General features: G+C 42.6%; 1 protein-coding gene across 3 annotated transcripts in view; it reads left to right on the top strand.

The window, feature by feature from the left end:
* Positions 1–7,063, top strand: part of TEAD1 (TEA domain family member 1 (SV40 transcriptional enhancer factor)) — an 88,003-nt gene extending 80,940 nt beyond the window's left edge. For all 3 annotated transcript variants that reach the window (XM_009083965.1, XM_009083964.1, XM_009083963.1), the window contains 4 exons: positions 4,944–5,084; positions 6,080–6,232; positions 6,900–6,972; positions 7,023–7,063. In XM_009083965.1, coding sequence (XP_009082213.1) covers positions 4,944–5,084; positions 6,080–6,232; positions 6,900–6,972; positions 7,023–7,063 — 408 coding nt within the window. The remainder of the gene's footprint in view (positions 1–4,943; positions 5,085–6,079; positions 6,233–6,899; positions 6,973–7,022) is intronic.
* The last annotated feature ends 3,395 nt before the right edge of the window (positions 7,064–10,458 follow it).

The following is a 10,458-nucleotide window of genomic DNA, read 5'->3' as shown; positions in this document are numbered from 1 at the left end:
GCAGGAAGGATTTAAACTCTTCTCAGCAATTTTTGCTGGAGTTGCTTTTTTTTCTTAGCCAAAGCTGTTATGATTACACAAGTGCTCTACCCTCTGCCCCTGCCTGTAGCACGGAGAGCTCTTGGGAAAGGAATGGGAAAATACTGGTTTTATTTATTTTTACTCTTTATTTTGGTTGCAACCAGCTCTGTGGAGATGCTCACTCCAGCACTCTGGCAGAGGCTTCTCCAGGCAGCGTGTCGAACACTTGGTGCTCTTGATGTGTAATATTTCCAGTACTACCCATTGGCAAGCTGTGCTTTATTAATGAATTAATCATGCTCTTGCACAAACGCTGGAGACACGGTGCCAGAGAGCTGAGTGCCTCTCCTGCCTCCAAATGCATTCAGCTAATAGGAAATTCAGTGCTCAGAAAGGAGGCAAAATTAGAGTTTACTCTTGAAATATTTTTTTAAGATCCATGTGTGGTTTTGAGTCTTTGTTTGCTTGTTTTTCCCTAAACTGCATTGATCTTGTAGTTTAAAACTCAGTGAGTAAATGGACTCCTGTACATCACACCTGATCATACCATAATGTTTGACATGCCACAGCATTTGAAATTGTGCCAGAATTTGTTTGAAGTCATCATTCAAAATGTTATTTATCTGCATGTGCTGCAGCAGTGCTCACCAAGCCCAGTTCCCAGGGCCAGAGCACAGTTGCAGGAGGAGCTGTGCAGGAGGGAAAGTTGCTTTCCAGCCCAAGAGGATTTGCAGCTTGAGTCTGGAGAGCAGCTAGAGACAGAGCACCAAGGAATAGTGCAGCAAAGTTTGCAGCAGCACGAGGGGCAGCAAGCACAGTCTCCAGAACTTGTCATGTTTTTTACAGGGAAAAAGGAAATCACAAGGAGAAGGTTAGTAAGAAAAATACCTGTATTTCAATTCTGTTGTTTTTATATTTATCTAGTCTTTCCTGTTCTGTAATGTAGGCAGTGAACCTCACCAAGTGATGTTGTCTCTGCACAGTAAACCTCCCCAAACTGTAGCATCCCAGTTAGGTATTTAGTTGGCTAACAAAGGCCTCGTGGAATGGTGATTCCACCACTTCTGAAAATTCTGCCAGTGTTCCATTGCCACCAGGGTGACCAACCCCTGCCTTGTGTCTCATTTTGCTTTTGTGTAGCTTTAGCTTTCTGCCTTTTAATGTCCTTTCCTGCAAGATTTAATCAGAAGATTCTTCCCCGTGTAGCAACTTGTAGGCTATGACAAAGTTGTGGAAAAACTTCCCTTGGAAAAAGTAAGTAGATGGAGTTTCATTAGTCATTCACTACAAAGGATGTTTTCCAGACCTGAAATCATTCTTGTAACTCTTTTCTGAACACTCTCCAATTTTCCAACATCCTTTCTAAAATCTAGCCACAAACCCTAGAATCAATACTGTAGGAAGGAGCTAAAGCTGAATACCAAGGTATTCCTGGGTAACACATTGCCTTATTCCCACCCACAGCTGCCCCTACAGCTCTCACAGCCACAGCAGTGACCTTTTCTCTTTTGGTCATCTTGGAATTTTGTGGGGAAGAAAATAAACAAAAAAACCCTACAAAATTAATTTTACTCATGACCTGCTTTCATCGGTTGGAGTTCTGCTTTCAGCTGTGTGTGGTTAGACAAACCCTTACATTTTAAGGCATAATAATAGAATTAAGTCCTTTACTGTCATTTTTGAACCAAGGATTTGTATTTTACCAGCAGTGATAAGTCTTTCCTTCCTGTCTAATAGTATTTAGCATGGCACAAAGCTTTCAACACCTGGTTCAGAGTGATACACACTCCTCCCTAATGTTCATGTGAGAAAGTTTGAACCCAAACTGAGGGGAAAGATTTGGTTTAGTATGTGAGAACAGGCAAAGTTGTTTTGGTACTAAAAAGAGGCTTTGGTGAAGACTTCATTTAAAAGTTTTGGCTTGCCAACTCTTACGATTTAATTTTTTTTTTATGTTGGTGTTAGACTTTTTGGAAGAGTCTTAAAGCTTCAGCTCTCAGCAATCTGTAATTAGTTGAACATGAAAACTGTGGTTTACAAAGAAGATTGAGTCCTTCTTTGAGAACACCTTTATTGTGTGCTAGACTCAAAAAAAAATCAAAGATCAAATAAGCAAATCAAGGTAATTCAGGTCTATGTGATCATCAGGGGACTTTTGCAACAGAGTTGGAATTGCATAAGAGTAAGTTATGACAATTGAGTGGTAATTTCAAGCGTCCCTGGTCTGGTGACTGCAGCAAGAGCTGTGGGAGTGGAGAGCAGAGTGCCAGATCACCACGTGTTGCTTTTCCAGGTTAAATGTCAGGATGTAAATACAACAGTTAGATAGTTGGTTTCTCGGTGGGCTCCAAAATCAGACAGCAGCAGATAAAAAGTTATTTTTTAGCCTCTATGAACAGTTGTTATTGCAGCTTGAAATGTGATTTCTGTGCCATTAACTCTTGATGACATGAAGTTGTGAGGGTTGGTTTAATTATGGTTTCTGAAGTAAAACCATAGAATTTTAGGGGTTGGAATGGACCAACCCCTAAAGAGATCATCCAGCCCCAGCCCCTGCCCTGGGCAGGGACACCTCCTCACTAGATCAGGTTGCTCAAGGCTCATCCAGCCTGGATTGAACACCACCAGGGTTGGGGCAGCCACAGCCTCCCTGGGCAACCTGGGCCAGTGTCTCACCACCCTTAGAGTAAAAAACCTTTTTCTAATATCTAACCTAAACATTCCCTCCTTCAGTCTGAACCCATTACCCTTTGTCCTGTCCCTGCAGTTCCTAGCACAGAGTCCCTCTCTGGCTCCTTGTAGGCCTGCCAGATACTGAAAAGTTGCTCTGAGGTCTCCACACAACCTTCTCTTCTCTCGGCTGAACAAATATTTTGCTCTTATCTGAAAAAAAAAAAAGAGAAAATGTTTTGCTAGTAAAACTGCAATTGTGGTAGGCACAGGCAAAAACACATTTGAAGAGATTACTCCTGTTAATTGCAGCAGTGCAGTTGTTTGGGCAGAAATCCCTGTTCTGCAGGAATTCCTGTGGAGCAGCTGTGGCCTTGGCTGCTAGTTTGTCGTGTTTAGATGTTTGTCGTGTTTCGATTGCAAACCAGCTGTGATGGCAAATTGCTTATTTACTATCAGCTCTGAACAATTTCTCTCTGCTCTCTGTGAGGACACTGCTTTAGATGCACATCAGGCACTAACTGCTGACCTCATGCAAAGCAGGTGCAAGGAACAAGGTGTAACAGCAATGGGATTTCTTTCTGTTATGCAAAACAGAACTGTGCACCTTACTGTGTGCAAACCTCCAGAGACTGCTCCACTGATTGACTGACAAACCAGTCCCCAGGAATCTTACACCTGTGTCCTCTCCATCCCACAGTCTAGTTCAGTATGTGCCATTATCAGCACTTTGCACCACAAACAAGGACTGCAGAGACCAAGTTAGAATTAACAAGTTGTTGCTGAGTTAAAAATTAAACAGCAGGTACAAATGACCTGAACTACAGTGAAGGCAGGGCTATAAATGCTCCACACCAGAATCATAGAATGGTTTAGGTCAGAAGGAACCTTAAAGATCATCTAGTTGATGATGCCCCTGCCATGGGCACAAACACCTTGCACTGGACCAGGCTGCTCAGAGCCCCAACCAACCTGGCCTGGAACTCTTCCAGGGATGGGGCATACAGAAAACATATCTGTAAACTGGGGTTTTTTTTTAAAAGTTTCAAGTTAGGCACAGAGGTCACTGTCAAAAATTTTGTGTTCCCTTTCTGTATTAGCAGTAAAAAACCCAGCAGAGCTAGACTTGCAAACAAAACAGCTGCAAAAATGCATTTCCCTGCTCAAATGCTCATCTTGGAGTAACTTCAAAATTCAGGCGATTCTTAGCTGTCACACTGCAGTAGCTGATCAGCTATTTGCACATAAAAAGAAAACCCTGCCCACTCTCTCCTTGGGCACGAGGATGTCAGCAGAGCTAATGGCTGAATCAACAAATCCAGCTGTGCACGTCCCTGGACTCTGCTGCAGCACTATTAATGTGCTTTTGAGTTGAAGGCGTTTGAAAATGGATTCATGATGTCAAAGAGCACAGTGGCAGAACAGCCTCAGTGCTGCTGCAAGCCTGGGGGGGCAGATTCAGCAGGTGACCTGGGGGGTTGCTTTGTAGCCAAATTAATCCTGCTGTGCACAGGGCTTGGATTAGGACGTCAATAATTAAAGGTAGCGCTGCTCCTCACTTGATCCTGTGAGTCTGTCTCTGTTGCTAGATATCAAAGGCAGCTGGGTAGTTACTGAGGCTGCAGAGAAGTGCTGAGAGGCAGCAGATATTTGCAGCAGTCTTGGTTGGTGGGATCTGCACCCACGGCTCACGCGGTGCCTGCAGGTTGCGTCACGCGGCTCACCGAGTCGAGCAGGATTTTGCTGAATCAAGGCCATATGGCCTGAGAGTCTTATCAGAGATCGATCCCTTGCTGAGCAGCTGTGTCCCTGGGCCAGGAGGATTGCATTGCTTTCAGAGAGGAAAAGGGGAAAGTGAGCTGTGGCCTCTTTGGAGTGGGCTGGCTTGGTTGAATTTGAGCCCCTGCAGAGGGTTGGCAGTGGAGCCAGGCTCCTCACAGGTCATTCCTTTGCTCCCAGGACTTCATCAGCTCTCTGGCAGACCAGTGCATCATCACCTGTAGCCCAGAGAAATACTGGCTCATCTTTTTTACTGTTTAAAATGTTGACAAATTGCTGCTTTCCTAAGGTTTTTACGGCAACAATTAGGCAGCTACTTCCCTGGCAGAGTTTCCACCGTCACTGTTGCCACCGTAAAACTCCCCCCTCTCTTCCTTATTTCTGTAAAGAATGGTGAGCCAGTGACAGCTTCTGCTGCTGAGATTGTCAAATGAAAAATAAAGTCTTCACCATCTATCGCTTTCTCCCGACAGGCTGACTTAAACTGCAACATCCAGGATGACACAGGAGCATTTTACGGAGTCACTAGTCAGTACGAGAGCTCGGAAAACATGACAATCACCTGTTCCACCAAAGTCTGCTCGTTTGGAAAGCAAGTAGTAGAAAAAGTAGAGGTGGGTGTTGTGATGGGACCCGTGGGATGATGCTCTGGTTCCCTTTCGTTTTACTTAGGCTTTTCTCTCTCTTGTCTTCACTTGCTCTTATCTGTTTTTTTTCCAAGCCTGCTGAATATTTCCCTTCCCAGCAGCATTTGGGTTCATTTTAAATCCCCCATGGGATGGTGACACTTACCAGTAACACCTGTCACTTTGGAGTCCTTACTCCACCTTGCCTGTGGCACTGCAGTGCCACCTCCTCCAGCACCTGGCAGACAAGAGCCTAGAGCTGCAGGTTGAGCCATTATAGATGTCCTTGTCACTGTTCATGGCCTTCTTATACTAAATATGTTTTCTGACCATGGTGGCCATAAAAAAGTTTTCATAATTTTCATTATTCCAAGCATGGAGAAAGAAAAAAAAATTCCCCACAAGCTGCTGAGTTGCTCATCTGAGCAGTTGGTTGCTGGGCAGTCCAAGAGTCACAGCCTTACTCTCCTCCTGCTCCTCGTGAGCCCCTGCACTCTGTCAGTCTGGTTTCCTTCCAACTGGAGTTCTGCATCTTTCTGCAGCTCACGAGCTGCCTATGAAATTGGGCAATAATATATTTTTGTGTATGTATACTTAAGCATAAATATATATAAGCTTATTTTCGTTGCTCCTTTGCAGACAAGAGCCTCAAACCTCCTGTAAAGTCATCTGACTGCAAAGTTTTCCACTTAATTAATTTTTACTCAACTTGGACTTTCCTTTCTGTATTCCCCAGCTCTTCAGTTTGTGAGTTCTCAGGCTAGAGAACAAGTAGTGATATTATAATGGTTTAATAATTAAGGCCCTTGGATTTGTAGCAAGGCACTGCACAGCTCAGGCAGGAGTCAGCGGTAGAGGGGTGTGTGTCTGAGAGCCACTTGCACTTTTTCTGACTCCACAAAGAAAGAAAAAGAGCAGCTTTAGTGCTCACTTTTTTGCTCTTTTTGAATGATCCTCTTCTCCTGCTCTTTGTTTGGTTGCAGACTGAATATGCAAGGTTTGAGAACGGCCGTTTCGTGTACAGGATAAATCGCTCTCCCATGTGTGAATACATGATCAACTTCATACACAAGCTGAAGCATCTACCAGAGAAATACATGATGAACAGTGTCTTGGAAAACTTTACAATTTTATTGGTATGGACTCACTTTTTATTTCTCCATTTCTGAAATGCTCTCAGGCTTTGTATGTCTTGCTTAGCTTGTAATGCTGAGAACCAGTTTCCAAATCCCTTAGTCATGTTGCTCACTAAACAAACCACTGACTTGAGAATAACTCTTGGAATTGGGCACTGCAGACACCCAGGATGAAAAGGCTCAGCTGGCTGTGACTCTGAACAAACATCTTTGTTATTTTCCACAAATTCAGCTTACTTCTCTCTCTTCTCCATGCAAACCTGGTGTTTGTAGACAGCCTGAGGCAGAAACTTTGACCCATCCCATTCACCTAACGTGTCCTTACCGACACGTCGGTTAGAATACTGCAAATGTCAGTGGTGTTAATTAGTTCTTGGGCAGGGAAAATGGGCAGTAAAGGCCCAACAGGTGATGCAAAGCACAAGGAATTGCCAGTTTGATCCAGCTGCCCAGCTTGCTTTCACTGCAGCTTGACGGCGGCACCTCGGCCAAGCTCTCAGAGCTGTGGATTTGGCAGGACCTGGTGGCACAGGGCAGAGGTGGAGCCATGAGCTCCATGCCCAGCTCCCTTTGATGAGCAAACACAAGGTGCTGTGGTCACTTCTTGTTTCAGCTCTGGTGTTCCCAAGTGTGTAACATCCTGTCTCCCTCTCTCTTGCCCCAACAGGTGGTAACAAACAGGGATACACAAGAAACCCTGCTCTGCATGGCTTGTGTATTCGAAGTGTCAAACAGTGAACATAAACCCTGCTCTGCATGGCTTGTGTATTTGAAGTGTCAAACAGCGAACACGGAGCACAGCATCACATCTACAGGCTTGTAAAGGACTGAGCAGTTATTTATATATACACTTCATTTCACTTCTTTATCAAAACACAGACTCTAAACCTCAACACTAAGTGGCAGTGCCTCTGGCCCAACTTTCACCCACATTTTTTCTAAATCCTGTTTTAGTGAAGTCATTTTTAATGTGTTCATATATAATTGTAGCTGTGAAATTCTGGTACAGTTGTAAAAATTATTTCTAAAACTTAAGTGTTCTTCAAATTTGTAAACACAGTTCTTTGGGAAGACTGTATTTAAGAACCTAATGCCTCTGTCTGTCGAGGCCTATTTTTAATTCTGATAGAAAAATGTATGACAGAGCATTTGCCATGGGGAAAAACTGACAGCGTTTCTAAGAATTTATTTTGGGTTTTTTTCCAACAGGAAATAATTGTTTTACAATGCAAGTGAAACTGAAATGAATCTTTAGCTATAACTGTAAATGAGTACACAAAGTTAATAATCTTTATAGAATTATCTTTGTAACTAATTAGGGTGGAAGATATGGACGAATGTAATTCACTAAATTATTTTTTAAAATGAAACATTTTTCTGTTTGAAACCAAATGAAAAAAATATAGCCTTAAGAAATGCCTGATAGAAACAGACAGGTCCTAAAATTAGGCAAATTTTGTATTTTTTTCTCAACGCTAAAACTAATCTTCTAATCCATTAAACTTTCAAACAGGTATTGCAGAGAAAGAAAACATCACCCCTTACCCCTAACATATCTAGTGTATTTTAAAAGAGTATAAAGTTGTATTGTACTAATATGAAAATTTGATTATTTAATGAAAAAAGATGGCTCATTTTGCAATAAGTAGGAAAATACTGAAGATTTAGACTTGCATTATATGTAGTCTTGTGTGTGCAGTTATATTTTATATGGACAACTATGTTTTCTAATAAGTTGAGCAAAAAACTTGCAGCTCTGAAACGAACAGGTGAACAGAAACAACTGACACTGCGACAGCTCCGAGTCATTCGCAACAGGAAGTAAACACTAAGGTGTTGTATGTACAACTCTGAAAGGAGCAACAGCTTTAATATCCAGGGGATGCTAGAAAATCACAACCCACATCAGGCAAAGAAGATTGGAAAGTGGAGATTATTTTTTTCCCCCCCTTAAATCATGGTGCTCTTACACCTCTCCCAGTTGTCTGGCCCAGACCTTACCCGGACGAACACGTACGTCCCACGTGGGGTCTGTGTCCCTCTGCAAACACCTGTGGTGGGATTCAGCCTTCTGATATATTCAGGGAAGACTCCAGGAAGTGAAGTGCAGCTGGAGATGTTTAATACTGTAAGGATTCGACCCACAGGTGACTGTCTGGGGTGTGACAGGTGAGCGTAACCTCGTTCCTCCTGGGTGCAGCAGACAGTGTTGCTCTGTTTCTTTGCTCCTGCAAAGTTGCCCCAGCAGCAGTTGTTTTGTTTGGGCAGTTGCAGTGAGGCTCGTGTGGAACACTTGTCTGAAAGGCTGAGGGCTGCCCCACCAAGCACAAGCCACCTTAAAGATCAGTCATGAGGTATCAGCAAAGAGGGTTCTTGGGAAGGTCTTTCGCGGTCCTGAATCAAAGTTAACGTTTAGCAGGTCCCTCCTCCCTACCCTTTAGCGACACGTGCCCGTGCACAAGTTCTACAGTGCTGTAGTCTTCAGAAAAAAGCAAGTCCTATTTTGTTCTTAAGTTCTATTCCTGCAGAGGACTTTCTGTTGGAATCACCCATTGTTGAGTTACCCAGAGCAGAGCAGAACCCAGGCAAGGTGAGCAAGCAGGTTGTGTCAGACCACCCTGACACTTCACACCACCGAGGGAAGGCGACTTGTGATTCCTCAGCCTGTCCCTGCTCTGCCCGTGAGGGGATGATTGCTGTGATGTCTAGCTCATGGATATTAGGGCTGATGCCTCTTTCAGTTTCTATTCTGCCAGCTGAGCAGAGAAACATGTCCATGGTAAGGTCTCTTTTAACGCTCATGTTTAACACTAACAACACATCAGGAAAAGCACTGCATTGTAACAGCCTAATGGTAGCCCTTTATTCTAAGCACTTGGTGTTACAAGTCAAAAACTACTTTTTTTTTGTTTGTTTTGTTTTGTTCTAAAGTTGTCTTTTATTTAGGGTTTGAATTGTGGGTTTGGTGACTTTTAATTTTTTATTTTGTTTAATAACAAGCAAACTCTTTAAGGCCTATAAAGTATGTAAAGTCAATTTGCAAAACCAGGTACAGTTTTGTTTGGGTTTATTTTTTTAATAGAATCTGGCACACTATATATGCCATAACTGTAGGGTATAAACAGTCACAATGTTTATTGGTGTTCACATATGTAATGTTAGGGAAAAACTACTTCCGTCGTCTTTTCTTTACACTTCTGTAAATGATCCATACCCTGTATATGTTCATTCTTAAAAGCCTTAATCCTTCAACTGTTGAGTGTGGGGTGTGTAGTCCAACAGGCTGCCTGTAAACTGTGAGCTCTTTTGTAAGCTGGAAGTACTTATCTTGTTACTGTTACTTTTTTGTAGGAACCTTTTAATTGAGAGCTGCCAAAGCATTACAATATGCAGTGCCTTAGCATTATATTAGAAGTACCTTTAGCCTCTTAATGTAAATTTTATATATTGTTTTATTAATTGGTTCCAGTTTGAAAATATCTGTGGGTTTTTGTTTGGCTTTTTTTCCCCCCAGAGAAATGCTCTTTGACTGCTTGGTCTAAACCAACTGTCGGTACAAGTCAGTCCCATTACACAGTTAGATGCCTATACCAAAAGGAAGGTTACAGATCCTTAGCTCTCCGTGAAAAGTGAATTGTATTAATAAATGCTGCCTTTTTAAATTTCATGACCAAATAATTAATTGTGACTCTTCTGCACTCTAGCATGAAAGTGCCTTTGGTTTGAAATTCCAGCTTAGAAAAGTGCTGCCATAATAATGACAATTTGTAGAGAGACCAAAAATATTTAGTTATCACCGTAATGCCTTTGGTTTATTGGATAAGTTGAATCTACAGGCCTCCATTCACAACAGAGCTCCGTGCCTGGCAAAGTGACTTTGCTAGTGATCAGCCTGCTGAAGAGTAACCTACTGTTTGCCATTCTGACACATTGCAAACCAGCAACGGATTTGTCTGGGACACGAAAATGGAAATATTCACGTGACATTCTCTTCCTGCAGCACGAGAGATCCGTGAACTGCAGAGCTTCAGTGGACAAACATTGACTTCATTGATCTCCTCTAATAATATTTCGGTATCTGTGAAGATTCTTTGTTTAGACAGAAGATTTTGTTTACAAAGTTGTGCATGCTGAAAGTCAGGTGCATCACACGAGATGAAAATGGAAAACTGAGACTAGCTAGGGTAAATCGACTGTGTTTTTAAGCATTGAAATGCTGAGTGTGG

The sequence above is a fragment of the Acanthisitta chloris genome, unplaced genomic scaffold (assembly GCF_000695815.1).
Source record: "Acanthisitta chloris isolate BGI_N310 unplaced genomic scaffold, ASM69581v1 scaffold11601, whole genome shotgun sequence".
In the NCBI taxonomy this organism is placed as follows: domain Eukaryota; kingdom Metazoa; phylum Chordata; class Aves; order Passeriformes; family Acanthisittidae; genus Acanthisitta; species Acanthisitta chloris.
Note: the sequence above shows the minus strand (reverse complement) of the source record. Positions and strands in the feature narration are given on the sequence as shown.